Source organism: Spermophilus citellus, assembly GCF_964194105.1.
Source record: "Spermophilus citellus genome assembly, chromosome: 4".
Lineage (NCBI taxonomy): Eukaryota > Metazoa > Chordata > Mammalia > Rodentia > Sciuridae > Spermophilus > Spermophilus citellus.
Window position 1 is genome coordinate 26,654,585 of NC_138185.1, and position 23,035 is coordinate 26,677,619.

The 23,035-nt window shown below is 50.9% G+C and overlaps 1 protein-coding gene across 1 annotated transcript; it reads left to right on the plus strand.

Annotated features, from left to right (window-relative positions):
• The first annotated feature begins 13,419 nt into the window (after positions 1–13,419).
• NRSN2 (neurensin 2) lies at positions 13,420–20,619 on the plus strand. The gene is made up of 3 exons (XM_081291473.1): positions 13,420–14,239; positions 16,850–17,044; positions 19,118–20,619. Exons 2-3 carry the CDS (start codon positions 16,859–16,861, stop codon positions 19,541–19,543), a joined length of 612 nt encoding a protein of 203 aa, XP_081147599.1. The 5' UTR covers positions 13,420–14,239; positions 16,850–16,858; the 3' UTR covers positions 19,544–20,619.
• The last annotated feature ends 2,416 nt before the right edge of the window (positions 20,620–23,035 follow it).

Below are 23,035 nucleotides of genomic sequence, written 5' to 3' on the forward strand. Positions count from 1 at the left end.
TGTTATTTCCCTAATAAACATCTTGCACCCCAAACTCGTCTCTGTGTGTTTCTGGAGGCACCTGTCTACAGTTGAGGGGTCAAGGGCTGGACAAAGGGAATTGGGCCACTGACCCAGCAATGGCAGCTGGGCACCTTGGCCATCCCCAGTTCCTTCCTTCACACACACCATCAGCACCAAACCCACAGGTGTCCCCTTCCAAGTTTGCCCACCAGTCAGCCCCCAATAGAAGCCTCAGCCCATAAAGTCCCAAAGTCCCTCCCCAGAGCAGGAGGGAACGAGATGATCAAAAAGGTGTCTGCCCTTCGTAATTGCCTGGGAGGGAAGGCAAACGCCTGACCAGAGACAGTGCCCAAGCTGTGGGCCTGGGCAAGTCTCCTTCCCTCGGAGGGCCTTAGTGTCCCCTATGTAAAGTGGGCAAGGGCCGGCTCCACACCACCTCTTACTCTGGTTTCTTCCATTTCAGATGCTAAAAGGCAGGGAAGACACCAACTTACAGGGACTCTGGGGACACCTAGCGGCAGAGAGGAACAGAAAGCAAATCCTGGGCTGCTGGGAGAGGGGCGTCGGGGTGTGTCCCACAATAAGGAACTAAATCCATTCAAGCAGTCACTGAGTCACTGCTGGGTCGAGTCCCTTCCCTCGGCAGTTTCAGCCATTTTAGTTCCAAGGCTTAAAAACACCCACATGTTAACATTGGGTACTGTGTCACAAGTTGCCAGAAATTTAGCAGCTTAAAAACAAGGTGCATGTGTCGGGGGTTGTGATTCAGCGATAGAGCACTCGCCTAGTATGTGTGGGGCCCTGGGTTCCATCCTCAGCACCACATATAAAAAGTAAATAAAGGTATTGTGTCCACCTACAACGAAGCATACATACGTATATATATGCCTTTACTGTTTCCCAGTCTGGGTCAGGCGTGGGCTGCGCTAGCTGGGTCTGCTCAGGATCTCAATGCAGCTGCCTAGGTATTGGCTGATGTGCATTCCTTTCTGGTTCTCAGCATCCTTTTACCAACTCAAGTGATTGTGGGCAGAATTTGGGTCTTTGTCTTAGGACAGAGCCCCCTGGCACTTTGCTGGCTGTCAGCTGGCGCCACCCTTAAGCCCTGAGAGCTGCTCACAATGTCTTACCACATGGCCCTGTCACCAGGCCTCTCACAAAATTGCCCTTTGTCAGAGATAGCAGAGAATCTTTCTGCTGTTTGGAGTCACCTGCCTCACAGACGGTTTTAAGATGGTTTGTTGTTGTTTGTGGTGGTGGTGGTGGTACCAGGGGTTGAACCCAGGGGCATTTAACCACTGACTTACATCCACAGCCCTTTTTATTTGTTATTTTGAGACAAGGTATCACAAAGCTGCTTAGGGCCTCTTTAGGTTGCTGAGGCTAGACTCAAACTTGCAATCCTCCTGCCTCAGCCTCCTGAGTTGCTGGGATTACAGGCATGTGTCACTACATCCAGTATAAGATCATTTTTGAAAGTCTACTGGTGCTGGGCATGTGACACATGCACATGCTAATGACTGAGAAGACTGAGATGGAGGATGGCAAGTTCTAGACCAACCTTAGCAACTTAGTAAGACCCTGTTTCCATAAAAAAGATTTTAAAATGGCTGAAGATGTAGCTCAGTGATAGAGCACCCCTGAGTTCAACTCTTGGTACCAAAATAAATAAAGTGACATCCTTCATGCTAGACTTCCCCACACTCAAGGGGAGCAGGCTATGTGGGGCCTGAACACCAGTGGCTGGGGATTGAGGGCCATCCTAGGATTCTGTTAATCAGCTGAGGATTCCCGAGTCTCCCTACCCCCATATTGCCAGACCCGCGGCCTTGCGTGTCCACTGGAGGTGTCATCGCTGCCCCAAACTCCACACGTTTAAAAATGCTCGTTTCCACAGGGACCCCAGGCCTCTCCCCGCCTTGGTCTCCAGGTCCAGCGTGAACTACAAGGCCAGCCTTTGCGCTGTCGACTCCTCTTTCCCTCAGAGCTTCATATCCCCTAGATCTGTCAAAATGTGGCCGGACGGGCTGGGATTGTGGCTCAGTGACAGAATGCTTGCCTCAAATGTGTGAGGCACTGGGTTCGATCCTCAGCGCCACATGAAAAAAAAAATAAATACATAATAAAGGTATCATATCCATCTACAACTAAAAAAATATTTAAAAAAAAAAATGTGGCCGGAGCCCTCCCACCTCTGAGTCCTTCCAAGTCCTCCTGGTCCAGCCCTGGCCTGGCGTCCTGACCAGCCTCCTCCTTGGCCCCTCGCCTGTCCTTGTGCCTAGTGTCTTGTTTCCCAGGGCCGCCCGTGGGGTCTGGCTACTGATGAGTTGGACCCTGTCCCGCCTGGGCTCCAGTCTTTGAATGGCTCCAGGTCATCAGCGTGGCCTGCTCGGCCCTGACAACCGCCCTGTGGCCCCACCTGGAGCTCTGACCTGGAGCTGCCATCCGACCACTGTTCCCTTCTCACGGTCACTCTGAGGACTTCGCTGTTGTCAAAGCCGCCCCAGAATCTTGAGCGTGATGAAAGGGCAGCTGTTCCCACTTGGGAGTCTGGGGCAGCTTGTTATTGTCTTTAAACTTGACACGTCTAAAATTAAAGAGTGGTCACGGGGACAGTGGGGCAAGGCGGGCGAGGGGAGGAGGCTTTCCACACTCCTGTGCAGTCAGGGAAGACCAGGACAGCGCGGCCACCAGGGCCTTGAAGGTGTTTGGATCTTGTCCTGGGTCTCACGCTGCAGCCTGAGGGTCTTTTTGACCCTGGCTGAAAACTTTCTGTGGCTCCCTAGCGCCCCAGGATACCTCTGAAGTTCCCGACCTTGAGGAGTTCCAGGCCTTTTGCAGTGGCTCCTTCTCTGGCTCGGCTCTCAGACTCCAGGTCAAGCCGTTTGGCTCTGCTCTCTGAGGAACTGGAGGGGCCTTGGGCTAATCATGTTGCTTTCTTGTTCGTTTGTTTTTAGTTGAAGATGGACACAATACTTTTATTTAATTTATTATACGAGGTGCTAAGAATCGAACCCGGTGCCTCACATGTGCAAGGCAAGCGTTCTGCCACTGAGCCCCAGCCGCAGCCCTCGTGTTGCCTTTGGAGGCCTCAGTTTCCCCAGCTGTACAAGTGGGTGGTTGGACTAGAAGTCTCCAAGAGCAACCCACCCTGGCACTCTCAGATCTATGAAAAGGAGGGAGAAATGTGTTTGTGGGCAAACCTGCCCGTCTAGCTGCTTCTGAGTTGCCTAGCAATGGATCAACCCTCTGCCTCATCCTTGGGGGTTTCTTAGCAACCCAGTTTCTCACCCTCGGCTGCTTTCAGGATTTCCTTTTCACTAAATGTCAAGTTCTGCTCGTTCTGCTCCAGAAAATCTGAGGCCAAAGGCCTCTATGGAGGCCTGGCTACAAACCTAGCATGGAAAGAGGCCTGGGTTGGAGGACAGAGGAGGATTTGCTGTTGACTTGAAAAACCTTTCTGGCTTTTATTTCAGACTGTTGTTACTTGTCACATGCTCCTTAGGCTTTCTCTCGTCTCTTGTATATGTTTGGTTTGGCTACTAATTTATTTACTCCTGCAGTAAAATTTTACTGAGCACCTACTATGTGCCAGGCATTATCTTAGGGATTGGGGATCCATCAATGAAAAAGACAGATGCAGTCCCTGCCTCATGGAGCTTATACTCTAGTGGATGGAAAGACAGTGAATAAACAGATAAATAAATACAATGGTGTCATGACAGAGGTGACAATGGTACAGTATGAAGAGCTGGTCATATTAGTCAGGATAGGCTGGGAAACCAGAGCTGTGTTGGGGAGAAGTCCAGGTTCTGCCTTTCTCCAACCCCTATGGTGCCTCTCATTGGCTGAGCTGAGCTGGAAGTCAGTGAGGGAGTATGGGCAGCCCTCCCCCCCCCATCAGCTCTGCAGAGCAGGGAAAGTGGAATCCACTGGAGGACAATAGGCCCAGGAGGGCCGCTGGCTCCTTGGGAGGGGCACAGCTTTTTCAATCCACTCCCTACCTACTGGGGACACCAGGATCATTTTTGAAAAATATTTTGATAATTTTTAAAAATATTTATTTTTTTAGTTGAAATTGGACACAATATGTTTGTTTTTATTTATTTATTTTTAGGTGGTGCTGAGGATCAAACCCAGGGCCTTGCCCATGCTAGGCGAGTGCTCTACTGCTGAGCCACAACCCCAGCCCCAATTTCTTTGAAGTTGTGGTAAAATGGGTATAGCAAAAAATTCACCATCTAAACCATTTTTAATGTTTTGGTTAGTGCATTATAGTTAGACATCATTCATTTCTACATATTCATAGATGCATGCAATATGGGGTGCTCAATTTCAATCCCCAGTATTTCCCCTTCCATCCCCTCCTTCCATTTTTTATAATATTTATTTTTTAGTTGTAGTTGGACACAATATCTTTATTTTGTTTATTTATTTTTATATAGTACTGAGGATCAAACCCAGGGTCTTGCATGTGCTAGGCGAGCGCTCTACGGCTGAGCCACAACCCCAGCCCCATGTTAACCCTTTTTTAAATTTATCTATTTATTTATTTTTGGTACTGGAGATTGAACCCAGGGCCACTTTACCACTGAGCTTTTACACCTCCAGGCCTCTTTCTTTCCTTCCTCCCTTCTTTTTAAAATTTGAAATAGGGTCTCATTAAGTGGCTGAGAATCTCACTAAGATGCTGAGGCTGGCCTCAAACTTGGGATCCTCCTGCCTGAGCCTCCTGAGTTGCTAGAATTACAGGCACATGCCACCACAACCAGCTCACCTTAGCCATTTTCAAGTATATAGTTCAATAGCAAATACATTCACATTATTGGGCAAGAAGTGGCACCATCCACCTCCTGAACTCTTTTCATCTTGCAAATTGGAAACTCTGTACCCATTAGATGCTAACTCTCCTTTGCCCACCAATCCTGATCCCTGGCTTTCTGCTTTTTCTATGAATTCTGTATGAATTCTCTATGTCGCAACATGGGTCAGAATTTCCTTCCTTTTTAAGGCTGAATAATACTCCAGTGTATGTATAGGCCAATTTTGTTTATCCATTCATCCCTTCATGGATCCTTGGGTCGCTTCCATCTTCTGGCCACTATGAATAATGCTGCTGAGAACCCAGTTGTACAAATACCTTTTCAAGGTACATGGCTTTCAAATCTTTTGGGTATGTACTTGGAAATAGAACTGTTGCATCATATGGTCATTTTATTTTTAGTTTTCCAGGGGATCACCCTACTGTTTCCAGAGCATCTGCACCATTTTACAGTCTCACCAACAACTCACAACCATTCTAATTTCCACATCCCCACCAGTACTTCTTTTCTTTTGATAGTAGTTAACCTATTGGATATGAAATGAATAGGATCATTATGAAGATCCAAATAATCACAGGCTAAAAATAGCTCATGCTTGTGATTTTTTTGTCAGAACAGTTCTCTCAAAAACACGTTCCTCTGGAGCTGGTTTTGCACGCCTGTCATCCCAGCTACTCAGAGGCTGAGGCAGCATTGCAGGTTCGAGGCCAGCCTGGCAACTTAGCAAAACCCTGTCTCAAAATAAAAACAAAACAAAACAAAAAGAGCCAAGGGTGTAACTCACCTGAACAAAGCCATGGGTTCAATCCCCAGTACCACCGAAAACAACAACTAACTTGGGTTCTTATCATTTTCTTATACTGAAGCCACACCCAGGCATTGCTGAGTGTCTGTGGTACCCTGTGTTGGATTCCCAGCAGCACCAAACAAGCCACAGCCACAGTAATGATTTCTGTCCTTGTTTCTGAGAGGGTCTCACTACATTGGCCAGGCTAGTCTTGAATCTTGGGTTCCAGCAGTCCTCCTGCCTCAGCCTCCCCGGTAGCTGGGACTGCAGGTTAGCTGCCACACTAGCTATACTTAATCAATACATTGTCCTTAGGTCTGCTTTAATGCTTTGCTTTCATGCCCTAAACCTCTCTCTCAATCTAATGGCAGTAATCAAGAATAACAGGTGGCAAAGTCACACCTTTAATGGGATCTTGGCCCTGAATCATTTTATCCATGTGAGAAGTTTTACAGGGTATTTTTCGCTCAAAGCCTTTTTAAAATCCAATCTCTTACTTTAATTGATTTTAGCCCTGAGATACTTTTTTCCAGAGAGAGGAAACTTTAAAAATTGGTGTGAAGGTCACACCCTTAAATTTAATCTTTGCCCTGAAGCATTTTAATGAATTGATAGATTTTACTATGCTCAGCGTGGTTTTTTTTCTTTTCCTTTTTATTTCTTTTTTTTTTTTTTTTTTTAGTCCCAGGGTACTTTACTATCAAGTCACATCCCCATCCCTTTTAATTTTGAGATGGGGCATCGCTAAGTGGCTGAGGCTGGCCTCAGTCTGCGATCCTCCTGCCTCTGCCTTCTTAGTGGCTGGGATTGATATGGCAGGTATACACCACCGCGCCCGCACGCTGGCTTTTTCTGTCATTCTCTGTGTGTGTGTGTATGTGTGTGTGTGTGTGTGTGTTTTACTGGTGATTGAACTCAAGGTTTTATACATGGCAAGTGCTCTACCACTAAACTCTGTCCCCAGTCCTTTTTTTAAGTTGTCAGTGGACATTTATTCATTCGTATGTGGGGCTGAGAATCGAACGTCACACATGCTAGACAAACGCTCTACCACTGAACCACAACCCATTCCCCCCCCCCCCCCCCCCGCAGTCCTTTTTACTTTGAGACAGGGTCTCATTAAGTTGCAGAGGCTGCCTTGGACTTTCCATCCTCCTGCCCCAGCCTCCGGGTCCCTGAGATTTACAAGATGGTACCACCACGCCAGGCTGCTCAGCACCTTTTTAAAGCTCATCCCTTTCTATTTTGAGATCTAGAAGTATTAGACCAACTTTTATTTTAAGACTCACTCCCCCCACCCTTTTCTTTTCTTTTCTTTTCTTTTTTTTTTAAACCAGGAATTGAACTCAGGGCACTCAACCACTGGGCCACATCCCCGGCCCTATTTTTGTAATTTATTTAGAGACAGGGTCTTAGGGCCTCACTAAGTTGCTGAGGCTTGTTTTGAACTCACGATCCTCCTGCCTCAGTCTCCAGAGCTGCGGGGATTACAGGCATGCGCCACCGCACCCAGCCTCTGAATATTTTGACGAACTCAGCCAAAGGTGCCCATGTAGTCTGCTTTCCAAGGTACTACAGTAAAAATTTTATCAAATGCATTTGCCTGACAAAGATTCCAGCCTTTCTGCCCACCGCAGGGCAGCAGTCTGGGCTGCACATTTTGGTTACATAAGTGTACTTCTGGTACCAAGGTCTATCAGTCAGGGTAGGCCAGAGGTGACATAGTAACAAATGAACTCCGAAATAACAGTGGATTAACACAACAAAGACTTCTTTCTTCCTGAAACTTACTCTGATGTTGTGACCCTCCAGAGCAGCTGTCCTCCACTTGGTGACTCAGCAGTCCTGTGTCCTTCCCTCTTCTAATCCACCGTGTCCACACGTAGCCCCCACAATTGTCATGGCCAGAGGAGAGAGAACGTGTGTGTGTGTGTGTGTGTGTGTGTGTGTGTGTGTGTGTTTGTGTGTGTGTGTGACGTTCTGGCTCTTAAATGCTGAAGACGTTTTACTCTTTATTTAATTGCAGTACACTGAACTATATATCTCCAGGCCTTTTTATTTTTTATTTTGAGACAGGGTCTCACTAAGTTGCTCAGGCTGGCCTCAAACCAGTAATTTTCCTGCCTCAGGCTCCCAGGTCACTGGGTTTACAACTGTAGAAGTTTTAAAAGATGGCTCCCAAATTATTTGACATTTTTCCTGCGTAGGGGTAGGGAGCATGTCTCCTCCTCTTGAATGTAGCTTCAGTGACCAACAGACTAGGGTAGAAGCCTCAGGAATGGTGGCACACACCTGGAGTCCTAGTTGTTGGGAGGCTGAGACAGGAGGTTCGAGAGTTCAAAGCCAGCCTCAGCCAAAGTGAGGTCCTAAGCAACTCAGTGAGACCCTTTCTCTAAATAAAATACAAAATAGGGCTGGGGATGGGGCTCAGTGGGTTAAGTGCCCCTGAGTTCATTCCCTGGTACCAAAAAAAGGCAGGAATCTCACTGGGCAAGAGTTCCAGGAGGTTTTCCAAGGGGGCAATGGGACCTCGCCGCGCCTGGGTGGGCTTCTTGACTTGCATCACTGAAAATAACTTTCGGAGTGTTGAAAGCAAGGCCCAAGCAAAGACATATTAAAGGACAGCAAAACAAAGGCATGCACACCCGAGAGGCAGGCAGCCGGCGCCGCCACCTCTCAAAGAAGAGATGAAGGTGACACTCCCAGGGTTGAGCTCCTGACTCTATATAGGATTTTTCTAAGAAGAGAAGTTTAGGTTTCCAGGCAAACTTTTGTGAAAGTCAAATCCCATGTCAATCATTTGCTATTTGGGGTTCATAACATTTCTTTCTGGTTAAACTCTCTAGCAAGAAATCAGCTGGGGGACATTGTGTCGCTCTTTGACTCTAGTAACATTTAAATTGGTTGTTTCTGTTCTGATTGATCCAGTCCAAGCGTTCGCAGGAGGTTTTGTTCATCTAACTAGAGACAAGCAGAGGATGACTGAGGTGTGGGCTGAGCTCACAAGCCCAGAGCCATCACCCACTTGCCAGCAGCGTGACTGAGCCATCTTGGAAGAGGATCTGTCAAGTCCCAGATGAAGCCACCCAGCTACTGCCAGGTGGAGTGTTTGGGGCCTTCCTGCAGAGGCCTGCCCAAGTTGCAGGTTTGTGAACAAAATAACGATTGTCATAGTCTCAAGTCACGTGTTTTAGAGTAGTTTGTTATGTAGCAGTAACAACTGGAATAAATGCTTTGGCCCAGAAATGACCTGCATTGTAGCTTACCGGTTCTGACCAGTAAGGCACACGGGTTTCCTAACTGTGAAGGGTTGGGAGATATATGTGGAGAACATAGAAATTTGGATAACGGTTTATGTCCATCACAGTGTCTGAATCGACCTTTGAGGGCTGGGGTGTGGCTCAGTGGTATAGTGTGTGTCTAGCATGCATGAGGCCTGGTTTCCACCCCCAGACTGGAAATAAAAAAATAAAAAAAGCTTTGATAATGTGACCTACAAGCAGAGATCTGAATAAAGCAGGAAGCTAGCTATGAGCTGGGCATAATGGCACATGCCTATAATCCCAGCCACTTGGAAGGCTGAGGTAGGAGGATCATAAATTGGAGGCCAGCTGGGGCAACTTAGTGAAACCCCCATCTCAAAATAGAAGATTAAAAAGGCTAGGAGTGTAGCTCATTGTGCAAGGCCCTGAGTTCAATCTACAGCATTGCACACACAAATACAAAGACAAATACATAAACACAAGATTCCATTGCTGTTATGATTTGGGTCTTTTTTTTTAATATTTATTTTTTAGTTCTCGGCGGACACAACATCTTTGTTGGTATGTGGTGCTGAGGATCGAACCCGGGCCGCACGCATGCCAGGCGAGCGTGCTACCGCTTGAGCCACATCCCCAGCCCCGATTTGGGTCTTAAATGTCTCCCAAAAGCTCATATATTGAAGGTTTGGACCCCCGGGCAACAGTTTTTAGAGGTGCAGACTTTGGGAGGTGGCTGGGTCATGATGGCTCTAACCTTATGAACATCATTATTAATAGATTAATCCATTTATGAATTCATAGCTTAATGGGCTTGGGGGAAGGGACTCTGTTATAAATTCCCCCCCCCCCCTCTCTCTCTCTCTCTCTCTCGACTTTCTGGCTGCCAGTAGGTGAACAGCTTTCCTCCACCACACGTTTCTGCCATGATGCTCTGCTTACCACAGGCCCACAAGCAACTGGGCCAAGCCACCATGAACTGAAACCTTTGAAGCTCTGAGCCAAAATAAACATTTCCTCTTTTCAAGTTGTTTATCTCAGGTATTTTGTCACAGTAACAGAAAACTGACTTAACACAGTCACTGCCATCATCAGATTATTATTTTTTATATGTATTTTTTTTTTTAGTTTTAGGTGGACACAGTATCTTTATTTTACATTTATGTGGTGCTGAGGATTGAACTCAGTGCCTCACGCATGCTAGGAGAGCACTCTACCACTGAGCCACAACCCCAGCCTATCATATTATTATTGGTTGTTCCAACTCTTCACTTCCTTTTTTGAAAACTTTAGTAAAACACACATAATATAAAATGTGCCATTCATGACTTTTAGTACATTCACAATACTATATAACCATCACCACTATCTAGTTCCAAAATATTTTCATTACTCCAAAAGGAAACTTCTTGTATAGGAATCCCTCATTCCTTCCCCACAGCCCCTGACAACTGCTGATGGTTCTGACCATAGATTTTCCAACTCTGGATATTTCTTGTAAATAGAGTCATATCATATGTGAACTTGGTTGTTTGAGACAGGGTCTCACTGTGTTGCCCAGACTGACCTGGAGCCCTGGACTCACTTGATCTTCCTGCATCCTGAGTAGCTGGGACTAGAGGAGCTCTCTGTCTCATCCAGCCAGGACTTTTGGATCTGCTTTACCACCCTCTTCAAGTCTCCAGCTGAACTAGAAACTTCTTCTTTCTTTCTTTTTCTTTTTTGTACCATGGATTCAACCCAGGGGTACTCAACTACTGAGCCACTGAATCCCTTTTATTTTGAGACAAGGTCTTGCTAAACTGCTGAGGCTGCCTTTGATCCAGCCTCCCCAGCCTCTGGGATTAAAGGGTGCAGCCCTGAGCCTGGCCTTCCTGTTTCCTAATGGACGGTGTCTTGTTTCTCTCAGCAGACAATTCACCAGGTGTCACCTCCTTCACCTTCCTGCCTACTCACCTGTGAACCGGCAGAACTGCCTTGGTAATAACAAGATTCCAGGAGTTCCCACTCTGCTCCAAGTTCTTTGAGCGTCTCACTATATGCACATCTCATTTCACTCTTCCGGCCTCTTTGAGAGGCCGATACTTACATAATCTCTGTTACAGTCAGGGAAACAGAGTCTCAGAGTGGCCAAGTCACGTCAGCAGCAAGTGGCAGAATCAAGATTCAAACCTGGATCTGTTGACTCCCGAGTTCAGCTAAAATCACTGAGCTGTATCTCTTGCCAACGACCACCTCCCTCCTTCCAGGGCCTCAGAGGACAGGGGATCCCTCCTTTAGCTCAAGGTTGGCCCATTTGCCTGCACAGTCGACCTCGTTTCTTCCCATCTCCTCCAGAACCTCATTCACTCTTCTCTGATAACCACTGGCTCCCTCAGGTCCTCCCCACACATTTTCTCCAAACTACCCCACAAGACAGCTCCCAGCTCCTGGCTTTCCTGTCCCCTCACCTCCCAAACCACTGCAGTCTGGCTTCCTCCCCTCCACACCCTACACCCTCCTGATCCCCACTGATCTTGGTGCCAAATCTAAGTCCTCTTGTCCTCCTCTGCGCCTCTACCGCACTTGGCAGGCTGAGCAGGCCCTCCTTGGAAGTGTCTCCTTGGTTTCTGTGACACAGGGCGCCCCACCCTTTCAGATGCTGCTCTCCCCACCCTCTGCGGCTCTCTGGATGCTTCTCTGGCTCTCGGCCTCTCCTGATCTCTTCAAATGATATGACCCTTTTTAAACAGGTCCAAAATGTCTCCCATTGAGTAATAAGTCTATGTCCCTTCCCTTTGAATCTGGCCCAACCTTAGTGACGGCTCAAATGACAGACCACCATAGACCAGGCTCCATTCCATGGTGACTGCTGAAGCTGGGTCACAAGGGCAATGTGGCCTGGCTCACTGGAGCCCTGAACCAGGGTGGGAGAAGTTTCACTGCCTGAGGCCACCATGATCAAATCAGCTCCTGCAGGGAGACCTCCTGGAGAGGCCTCCCCGCACTATAAAAGAAAAGAGAGAGAGATGCTGGCCACCCCCAGATGCTCCAGCTGCGGGCTGCTCCAGCTCTTACCACAAAAGCGACCCCAAGGCTGAACCACCCAGATGAACCCTCCTCACACTCCTGACCCACAAAAACCGTGAAAGATGATGGAATGGTAGCCTCTGGTGTGATCTGTTCACCGTCTTGTAACCAGAACAGAGCCGTCTCAATTTGCTCCCGCCACTATATTAGGGGTGACTTAAGCAACAAAAATTCATTTCCCAGTTTGTCTGGCTGCGAAGTCCAAGATGAAGGTGCCAGCAGATTCACCTGCTGCCAGGTGAGGGCCTGCCTCCTGATTGGCAGACAGCCCTCTTCTGCGGGTAGCCTCTGAGTCAGGGAGCAGAGGGAGAAGCAGGCTTGGTCTGTCTCGTCAGCAGGGGCTCCAATGACTCTCAAAGAGCCCACTTCCAAATGTCACCATATTAGGACTTCAATCCATAGCAGAGGGGTGCCTGGGTCTGACCAAGGTCCCTTCCTTTGGTTTCCCTGCAGTTCATTTTACCCCCCTGATCAGATCACATTTCCTCTTTTTTTTTTTTTTGTTAATATTTTTTTAGTTGTAGATGGACACAATACCTTTATTTTATTTGTTTATTTTTATGTGGTGCTGAGGATCAAACCCAGGGCCTCCCACATGCTAGGCAAGCGCTCTACCACTGAGCCTCAGCCTCAGCCCACATTCCACTCTCTTGACAACCTTCCATGGCTCTACAGTACCCTCAGATTGCAGTCCAATTTTTTTCCCTCTAGGGCTTGAAACCCACAGTCTCACTTCTGCCTGCATCTATAGTCCAGAGTGCGCGCACACACACACACACACACACACACACACACACACACACACAATGAGTAAGTCCTTCAGTACAAAGCTTTTAAACACATAATGAACATCAAATGTTGAGACTATTATTAGTTTGTGTTCAGTAAATATTTATTGAGCTGTCTATTCCATGCCAAGCACTATGGGAGGCTCAGAGATACTGTAGTGAACAAGAAAGATGTGGTCCTATCCTTGAAGGGCTCATTCATTCCCGTTCCCCTGTCCCCAGGCACACAGAGAGACAATGCATGCTCAAAACATCAAGGCATGTTCCTGCAATGGTGCCGGATGAAGTTCAGGCAGGTACCATGACTGTCCCAAGGCCACACACCAAATGTGGGACTTTCCCAAGACCACACAGCAAATGCTTGAGCACATAACAAGGCCTGAAGCTGATGCAGCTGTCTGGGAGGTGGCAGCTGGCACACACTGCCCAGGGCAGAACCAAGTCTGGTTGGGAGGGAGGGCGGGGCTCCCTGCCTTACTGGCTCCTTCCGGAGGGGAAAGGGCGAGAGTCCTCTCTCCAAACACCTCCTCCCCACCTCTAGCTCCTCTAGGCGGGATGGAGCTCCAGCTCCATCCAAGTCAGAGGGACTGATCCTTAGCCGGGGGTGGAGACTCAAAGAGGAAAAGAGGCCAGGCACAGGGGCACCGTCTGTAATCCCAGCAACTCCAAGGCTGGGGGAGAAAAACGCAACTTCAAGACCAGCCTGGGCGACTTAGGGAGAACCTGCCTCAAAACAAAAAGTAAAAAAGGCTGGGGATGTGGCTTTAGGGGTTATGCGTCCCTGAGTTCAATCCCGAGTACCAAAAAATAAATAAATAATTTAAAAAGAAAATAGGATGGGAGTGTATGCAGAGCAGCGGTAGGGTACCCCCGGTTCGATTCCCAGGAGCGGGGGCGGGTTGGGGAGAATGGAAGGAAACCACGGGATTCCACGAGAGGTGAGGACTCCTGAGAGATCAGGGACTCCGGTGCCCCTGGGAGGGAGGTGCCCAGGGAGAGAGGCGGGGTTCAAGGAGGGAGCACGCTGAGATGGGAGGGGGCGAAGGAAGTGGGGTCAACCAGGAGATGCAGGGTTCTCCACTCCGGTGGGGAGCTTCACGAGAGGGGTGGAGACCCAGAGGAGGCACTGAAGAGATGGAGACTCAGTGATGGGTCTTCAGTGAGAGGAGTTGGCAGCTGAGGAGTGATGAGAGCTCAGACGAGGAGTTCGAGGGACCGCAGGAGGGGCCGAGGTCCAGGCAGGCGGTGGGCTCTGCAGAAGGAGCCTGGGGTCTGAGGGAGAAGGGAACTGGGAAGGGTTCAGGGCTTCGGGGAGCTTCCAGCAGCCGCCATCTGCAGACCCAGCCCCTAGGGCGGGCCGGCGCCCCCCCTCCTCTTTCTGCCCCCGTACCGCCCCCCCGCCCCCCCGCCCCCAGCCCCGGACTGCGGCGGCGCACGCGCGGACCAGACCCGCTTTGGCTCTGCTCATCTCCAGCTCCCGTTGGCTCGGCGGAGACTGCTGGTGGATAGGTGAGCTCAGCCCCTGCTCCACTAGCACCGACCCCTATCCGGCCGTCTCCCGGGTTCCAGAGAACCTCACCCTCTACCCGCATCCTCTGCCCGGCCGCATCTGGCTGGGTAGGACGGACATCTGCGCCCTGGTCTTGAGCTTCGGGAGGTGGGGGTCCCAGGGAAGTATCAGGGGGCAGACAGCAGGAGCTCCATCACGCCCCCACACCCCAGGGTCGGTGGCTGGGCGGAGGCTTCAATGGCCAAGATCTCCCCCCAGCCTCCCTCCAAAAACCCATTCCTACTCCATTCTGCCTCAGTTTCCCTCTAAGGGAAAGGACGCAGCTAATTTCACCCAGGGGAAGGGTGGTCGAGTCCGAAAGAGCGATGCTGGGTGGGGGGCTGATTTCCCCAGCCACCCCTCCAGGAGGGTACCCCTTATAACCGCCGGGGCAGTGTAGGGTGCTGGAGTGGGCGGGGCTGGGGGGTCTGGGAAGGGGAACTGAATAGGGCCGTCAAGATGCGACAGATTCCATCCATCTTCAGGCCCTCAGACTTGTCACCTCCGTGTACGTTTCCCTTCCCTCGCCGCCTCCTCCGCAGTCTCCCCACCCCCGCCCTCGGCCAACGCAGCCCCCTCCTCTTCCCGCGGCGTTCCCACCAGTTCTTCCCCGCTGCTGGCTGGGGACACCTCCCTAGCGGTTCCCATGGCAACCCTGGAGGATCCTCAGCCTCCTTTCCCTCCCAGCCCTCCCTCTCCAGCTAGACCTCCTCCTCGCAAGCCTAAAATGGGAGGGGGAGGGACCAGGCGGAGGGGGAGGCACCGTCAAGGTCACCTTCCTTCTCTAGTGTCTACGGGACTGAGTGATTGTATACATTTGGGGGCGGGGGGAGCGGTGAATTAAAGGGAGGCGCTAACCCAGGCCCGAATTCCTCGATCCCCTCCCCGCCCCCTCACCTGGGGTCTTTAATTAAAGGCCCCTGTTCTGAGGCCCTAACTGCCTCGGGGCCCCGTTCACCTCCCTACTCCGGCCTCCCTAGCGGGGGCGGTCCCCCTGTTGGCCACGCCCTCGCCGAGCCCCGCCCCCTCGCCGGATCCCTGCTTTCCATCCAGACTTCTCGCCCTTTCCTTCTTCTGTTGCTTTTCGGCTTTGGGTCTCTGCCATTTCTCATTCTCTGTTACTTTATTTTTTTCCCTTTTTTCCTCTTTCTTCACCTGAATTGTAACTGAGGAAGTTTGACAGCCGCGATCTATGGACAGGCAATCTTGGCCGCAAACCCTCGCTCTGTGTGGCTCCGCGGGGTCCCGAGGAAGCGCCCCTGTGTGTGTGTCTGCGTGTGTCCATAACGTGTGTGTTCACGTGCGTCTGTGTGGTCGTCTCTGTGCCCGTCTGGGCCTCGGTGTGGTGTCCTGGTGGTTTGTGCGTGTGCAGATTCCTCTGTGCTGTGTGTGATATGAAAGTGCTGGTGAGTCTCCACGCAGGGACTGGAGGGTCACATCTGATTGGAAGTGAGGGGGCCCTGGACTGGTCTACCCGTCTTTGGTTTGGAGCTGCTCTGAAGACCCTGGTGGGTGGGAGGGCAGAAGCCCGCCCCTGCAGGCTCCAGTTTTAGCCTTACCTGTGCGCACACAGGGACAACTTCCAGGAGGCTCTGGGTTCAATTCCCCCGCAACTAGCCTTGGGCACCTTCCCCTCCTGACACCTGTGTTCCCTTCTGTGAAAAAAGGTTCTTAAATAGGGTTCTCTGGAAATCAGCAGCCCTTAATCCTAAGAGCCCCTAATCCTGAGGGCCCCCGAGTTCCACCTCCTGTGAAGCCAAAACTCCGCGGAAGTTGGAGGCTGTGTAGAGGCAGCCCTGGGAGAAAACTTGTAGCTTGGAGACTTGGGCCCCACTGGACAAGTGTTGGCCATGACAGTTGCCCCTCCGAGGGGCCCAGAAGAGGGGATGAGATTTGGAAGAGGGGGAAATAAGGATCTCTCACTCCAGACACTGAGCCCCAGAAGTTCAGGATGGACGTAATAACAAAGAAATCCTAGTCATAATCATAACGGCTCCCTTTTACAGCACCAGACACAATAACTAAGTGAAACAGGTATCATTGTTAGCCCTATTTTACAAATGAGGAACCCAAGGCTCAGAGAGGTTAAAGCACTTGTCTAAGGTCACACAGTGAGGTAGTGGTGAGTCTGGGGTGGGATTCCAAGTAATTGGGCACATGGATGAACACCTGCACTTGCAGGTCCCCAGGCTAAGCGCTTCTGTCATTGGTTCCTTCGTAGATATTTAGGGAAACACAAGCTAGGATTCCAGAAGGCCCGGCCATGCTAGAGGTGAGGTGTGGAGAGCGGGAGGATGGCTGAGCACAGCTACTCAGGAGGCTGAGGCAGGAGGATCCCAAGTTCAAGCCCAGCCAGGGTAACTTAGTGAGAGCTTGGCTCAAGATAAAAAAATGAAAAGGGCGGGGGATGTAGCTCAGTGGTAAAGGGCCCCTGGGTCCCATCTCCAGTACAAAAAAAAAAAAAAAAAGTGGGAGAAGTGTGTGGGATACAAGGTTGCAGAGTAGGAGGGTCACCATGGGCAGCTCCCACTGACCCTGTCTCTGTCAGCTGCCCCTTGCCTGCCCCACAGGGATCCACGATGCTGAGCTGCGGTCGTCCCTGCACCTGTGGCCATGGCACTGGTGTGGAGGAAAGCAAGTGGTATGGGGTGCGCTCCTACCTGCACCTCTTCTATGAGGACTGTGCAGGTACTGCCCTCAGTGATGACCCTGAGGGACCACCTGTCCTGTGTCCCCGCCGACCCTGGCCCTCCTTGTGCTGGAAGGTAAGGGAACAGGAGCAACTCCTGTGATTCCTGTGGCTACATGGGGGAGGTGGGATGGATTTGAGGGTCAGAGAACAGAAGTCAGAGGAACAGTGGAGTAGTTAGGGTCTTGCACATTCAAGCATCAGGAAACCCAAGTGATAGCCAGGCGCAGGGGGCCACGCCTGTATCCCCAGCGACTCTGGACACTGAGGCAGAAGGATCGCAAGTTTCAGGCCAGCCTGGGCAACTTAGCACTACCCTGTCACAAAAAACAAAAAGGGCTGGGATGTAGCTCAGTGATAGAGTGCCCCTGAGTTCAATCCCCTTACTGGGAGGGGGGACCTCAAATAGGTTTGAACGGTAAAGTTTGTTCATTGCTCATTTTGTAGAAGACATCGGAGGTTGGGTGCCTCTGGACAAAGTCTGATGCGGGAGTTCAAACCATCACTCGCGTGGAGGGTTTTGCATTTTCTCTTAGTCTTTGGGCTCCCGGTGCTGTCCCTCTCTATAGCCCATGAGTTTTTCGCTTTCTCCACATGTCCCCCAAATAACTACTATTGTGCTGGCCTCAGACCTTTAAGGAAAGTCAGAGTCTCCTCTGTATTTCCTTCATAAAAGAAACAGTGAAACCAGCCAGAAGTTAAAAATGCAGCTGGGCATGGTGGCCATGCCTGTAATCCCAGAGGCTCAGGAGGCTGAGGCACGAGGATGGAAAGTTCAAGGTCAGCCTCAGCAATTTAGTGAGGTCCTAAGCAACTTAGAGAGATCCTATCTCTAAATAAAATATAAAAAAGGGGATTAGGGGTGTGCTCAGTTGTAGAGCCCTTACCTAGCATGCATGAGGCACTGGGTTCCATCTCAGAACACATAAAAATAAAACAAAGACCTTTGTCAACCTAAAACTAAAAAATAAATATTTTTTTAATTTTATTTATTTACTTTTTTAATAACAGATGTCCTGAACTGTGAGAGAGAGAGAGAGAGAGAGAGAGAGAGAGAGAGAGATTGATTTAATATTTATTTATTTTTTAGTTTTCGGCAGACACAACATCTTTGTTGGTATGTGGTGCTGAGGATCGAACCCAGGCCGCACGCATGCCAGGCGAGTGCGCTACCGCTTGAGCCACATCCCCAGCCCATAAATATTTTTTAAAAGCGGGGGGGATGGGGGGCCTGAGGATGTGGCTCAATGGTTGAGTGTCCCTGGGTTCAATCCATGGTAACAACAACAACAACAACAAAGCATTACTGTCAGGTGTAGTGGTGCACACCAATAATCCCAGAGACTCTGGAGGCTGAGGCAGGAGGATTGCAAGTTTGAAGCCAGGCTGGGCCACTTAGCCAATACCCTGTCTCACTCACACACACACACACAAAAAAAAAAAAGGGCTAGGGCTGTCACTCAGTGGTTGAATGCTCTTGGGTTCAATTCCAATATGGAAAAAAGATTACCATTTACATTAGTATGGGGAGTGGGGAGAAATAGGAATATAGGTGTAAATATGACAAAGTATGCATAATATGAGGAAAACTACAAAACCTTATGAAAAATATCAAAGAACTGGCCAGCCATGGTGATAAGTGTGTGTAATTCCAGAGACTTTGGAGGCTGAGGCAGGAGGATCACAAATTTGAAGCCAGCCTCTGCAACTTAGTGAGACCCTGTCTCAAAATAAAAAATAAAAAAAGGGCTGGGGATTTAATTTAGCAAAACACCCCTGGGTTTAATTTCCAGTCTCTCTGAGTAAGGGAGGTTTCAGATGAGGTCTGAGGATGCATAGGTGTTAACCTAACAGAGAGACAGGGCAGAAAGGACAAGGGGATAAAAGGGGACCTGAATAATGATGGAGGGGACTCAGGGTTGGTCAGAGAAAATCACTGCTAGCTGGGAGTTGGGAAGGCGATTGATCTGGGGCCTCAAGATTCCAAACGGAGCTGCTCCTGTCCGTCAGAGCCAGCAGATATGTTCTGTGATCCCGACTCTTGAGGTTGGATCATGGAATCACTATTAAATCCAGGGGAGCCAAGGCGATCCTCCGGCTGCTGGCCCCTGGGGACCCTGACTGTCTCCTGGTCTGTCTGCCTCTCCAGATCAGCCTGTCCTCAGGGACTCTGCTCCTGCTGCTGGGGGTGGCGGCCCTGACCACTGGCTATGCAGTGCCCCCCAAGCTGGAGAGCATCAGCGATGGTAAGTTCCCATCGTTGGATCAGCGGGCAGCAGACTACAACCAGGCCCTGGGCACCTGCCGCCTGGCCGGCACAGCACTGTGTGTGGCGGCTGGGGTCCTGCTGGCCATCTGCCTCTTCTGGGCCATGACGGGTTGGCTGAGCCAGGACACCAAGGCAGAGCCCTTGGACACCGAAGCTGACCACCACGTGGAAGTCTTCAGGGACGAGCCAGAGCCCCGGCTGTCCCCCATCTTCCGTGATGCCAGCGGTCAGTCGTGGTTCTCGACCCCCACCAGCCCCTTTGGGCAGTCTTCTGTGCAGACCATCCAGCCCAAGCGGGACTCTTGAGCTGCCCGCGTGGAAGCTCAGGGAGGAGCAGACCCTTCATCCTCCCCAGTGCACCTCGACTTCCCAGGCCCCCAGCGTCTCCTTTCAGCAGGGCCCCTCTATCCAAGCCCCCAGAAGGCCTAGCTCCAGGTCACCTGGAGCCCAGATCCTTCACTCCTTCCCCAGGAGACGGGTCCCAACTCATCCAGATGCCACCCCTTCTCAGACCTCCCAGACGACCCCCACCCCTCCTTCCCAAGACCCCTCAGGGGCGGAGAACCTTGCCCTCATCCTGTCCCCGCTCTTTCCTCTCCGAGGCGGGGGCTAGCCACTTGTACTTTCAGACCATCAACACTTGCCTCTGGACCTGGACGGGTCTGGGCCAGATTCTAGAGTTCTGTGACAGTCCCATTCCCCCCAGGGTGTGAGCACTGCCCTCCCCAGACTAAGGCCAAGGGACGGGGAGGGACGTCCTCCTGGCCAGGATGCTTCAGAAGGCGTCCAGGTTGCTGGCTTGGACTTACCTTCCAGAATGAGGTGAAAACACACCTCTCACACCTTGTCTTCACCCACATTTTGGCATCAGAGCCCCACAGTCCACCCCCACTTCACAGAAGAGGTGGCTGTGGGAGGCAGAGAGGTGATCTGTCAAGTAGAATCAGCCTTTTCAGACTTTCTCTCGGGCCAGCTGTGGGCCAGCTGTGGTTCTGCAGCTGGAGCAGAGTCTCACACCTTCCTGGTTCCCAGGGGATTCCCAGGATGGCAGACAGGTTTGGCCCAGAGCGACTAGCCAGTGGCCTGATGGTTCTAGATGGCTCCGAAATTACTTTGGACGTGGATTTAAATGCCCCTCAAAGTCCGCCCCCCAGACCCCAATGCCTACTGGCTGTCGGCCTGACCTTGACCCTGATAGCAAATGTCCCTCCTGGAGGCACAGCCCCTCCCTCCTACAGGATCCTCAGCCAGAGGCCGTCATCTCCTTTCTCTGCCACTAGGGGCGCGCCAAGACCGCTGCAGGACGTCCTCCGCCCCTAGTCTCCTAGGCTTCTGGGGAGGGTCCCCAGCCTCCGCCCGGTCCTGCACCCCTTCCATCTCACCTTCCCCTTCAATAAACAGCTGGGACGGACACTGACTTCGCCTCTTTTCTCCGGGATCACCGGGTCGTGGGGGAGCAGGGAAGGAACACTGTTAGGAGGGCCTACTGTGTGCGGGAGCTTGCTCCTCAGGATAACCTTGGAGAAAGGGGTCGCTTTCTTCCTTTTCCAGGCACAGTCACCAGTGGTCAAAGGGATGAAATTGTCCTCCCAGGCCTTCCCAAGGGAGATTTAAATGCTAGGCTGGAACTTCGGCGACTCCGGAGGCTGAGGCAGGAGGATGAAGTTCAGGGGCAGCTTCAGCAACTTAGGGCTGGGGTGTAGCTCAGTGGCCCAGAGCCTCCGGTTCAATCCCCAGCACCCCCCACACCCCCACCCTCAATAACGAAGCTAGCCCTGGCCCATCCCTGGACAGTCGAGCTCCCAGCCCTGAGGAGGAGGGAAATTTGTCTCCCCAAAGGGGATGCTGGGGAGGGGCCCTGGGCACCTGCCGCCTGGCAGCACAGCACTCTGTGGAGGGGGAGCTGGAGCCCAAGGAGGGTTGTCTCCGGGGCTGTAAGACCCACTGAGGGGAGGCCCTGTTGTCAGCGCTCTCCAGGCCTGAATCACTTAACCCTGGCAACAACAGGTGACGGTGACCTGTTGTTCCCAAACTGGGCTCCTAAATTCCAGGCCCGTGTTCCCAAACCCCATCCACCTAGAGGCTGAATTCCAGCTCAGTCCTCCCCAACCAGCCTTCACCCCTCCCTGCACCAACAGGGCCCCCTGCCCAGTCGCAGCTCCAGCCTTCGGGCCTCCACCCAACCCTCCCCCTCCCCAATCTTCCTTTGCTTCCTCACACCCTGAACCAAAGCCTCCGCAGGTGGTCAGCTGACCTTGGACACCCTGCGCCATCCCTCCCCTGAGCTGCGCCCTCAGCACCCAGCTCAGCCTCCTGGCCCCTCGCACACGGATGGCCCCCAGCTTCTCCGTGGCCTCCGGATTCCACCTTTTACACACCCACATGCCCTCCCCACAGCAGCCTGACACGTCTGGGTAGGACTTAAATTAGGGCAGATTCCTCCCAGCTCCACTAACTCAGAGTAAGACGGGGGGCCTCCTGTTGCCCCCGGTCCCAGCCCTCCTCTCCAGCCACTTGAGCCCCCTGTTGCTCCAACTTCAGGCCCTGCGGGGCCCCCTGCCTGCTGGCATGCTTCTCACCAGTTGGCCACGGTCAAGGCCTGGCCTCCCTCAACAACACTCTGCTCGAAGTCACCTTCTCAATAAGCAGCCTATCTGACAATGTGGCTATGTCCCCATTTCCCCATTCCCTGTGCACACTGGCTATTGGCTTCTACTTTTTTACAGCATTTATCATCGTTCGTTACCTGTCTACCCCGTCCACAGGAGCTCTGCAAGCACAGGAGGCTCCACTGCCTCCCCTCCTAACGCAGCTCCAGAGCCTCAAATGCTCAGTAGATGCTCAAAGCAATTTGTTGGGGACAAACAAATTGCATTGAGCAGGGCATGGAACCCAGGGCACTTTACCACTGAGTTACATCCCCAGCCCTTTTTATTTATATGCTGGGGATTGAACCCAGGGCCCTGTGCATAGGAGCAAGCACTCTACAACTGAGTTATATCCCCAGCCCCCTTTTTATTTCTTATTTTGAGACAGGGTCTTGCCAAGTTGCCCCAGGCTTGCCTTGAACTTGTGATCCTCCTGCCTCAGCCTCTGGAGTAGCTGGAATTACGGGCATGCCCCACTGCGCCCAGCCTCAGGACAATTTTGTTTAATAAATCAGCCCTAGTTTTGTAGATGAGGACATTAAAGCTCAGAGACATTGTGCAATTTGCTCAGGGAAGCACAGCTCATAAGGGGAAGATCTGGGATTCAGAGTACACAGTTGGTGTCACACTATACTGTCCCTTGGTTTGAAGGTCTAAAAACATATCCAGATATTTTCTGTCAGGTGGAACAGAGTCAACAGTGTGAATTGTTTTTGTTGTTGTTTGTTTGTTTGTTTGTATGTTTTTGGTACTGAGGATTGAGCCCAGGGGCATTTAACCACTGAGCCACATCCCCAGCCCTATTTTGTATTTTATTAGAGACAGGGTCTCACTGAGTTGCTTAGCACCTCACTTTTGCTGAGGCTGGCTTTGAACTCCCGATCCTCCTGCTTCAGCCTCCTGAGCCACTGGGATTACAGGCCTGCGCCACCATGCCCAGCCATTTTTCGTTTTGAATTTTGTGAATCTTTTTTTAAATAATTAACTTCAAAATTTTAAATAACACAACTAATTAAATACATTTAATACATGAGGGAGAAGAGATAAATCTTCCTAATAAAAGTGTTCCAATTAATAAATGTAGAATTTAGAGAAATAGGAAAATCATCATTAGAAAACCATTCTACCAAGAAATGACAAAATAAATAGG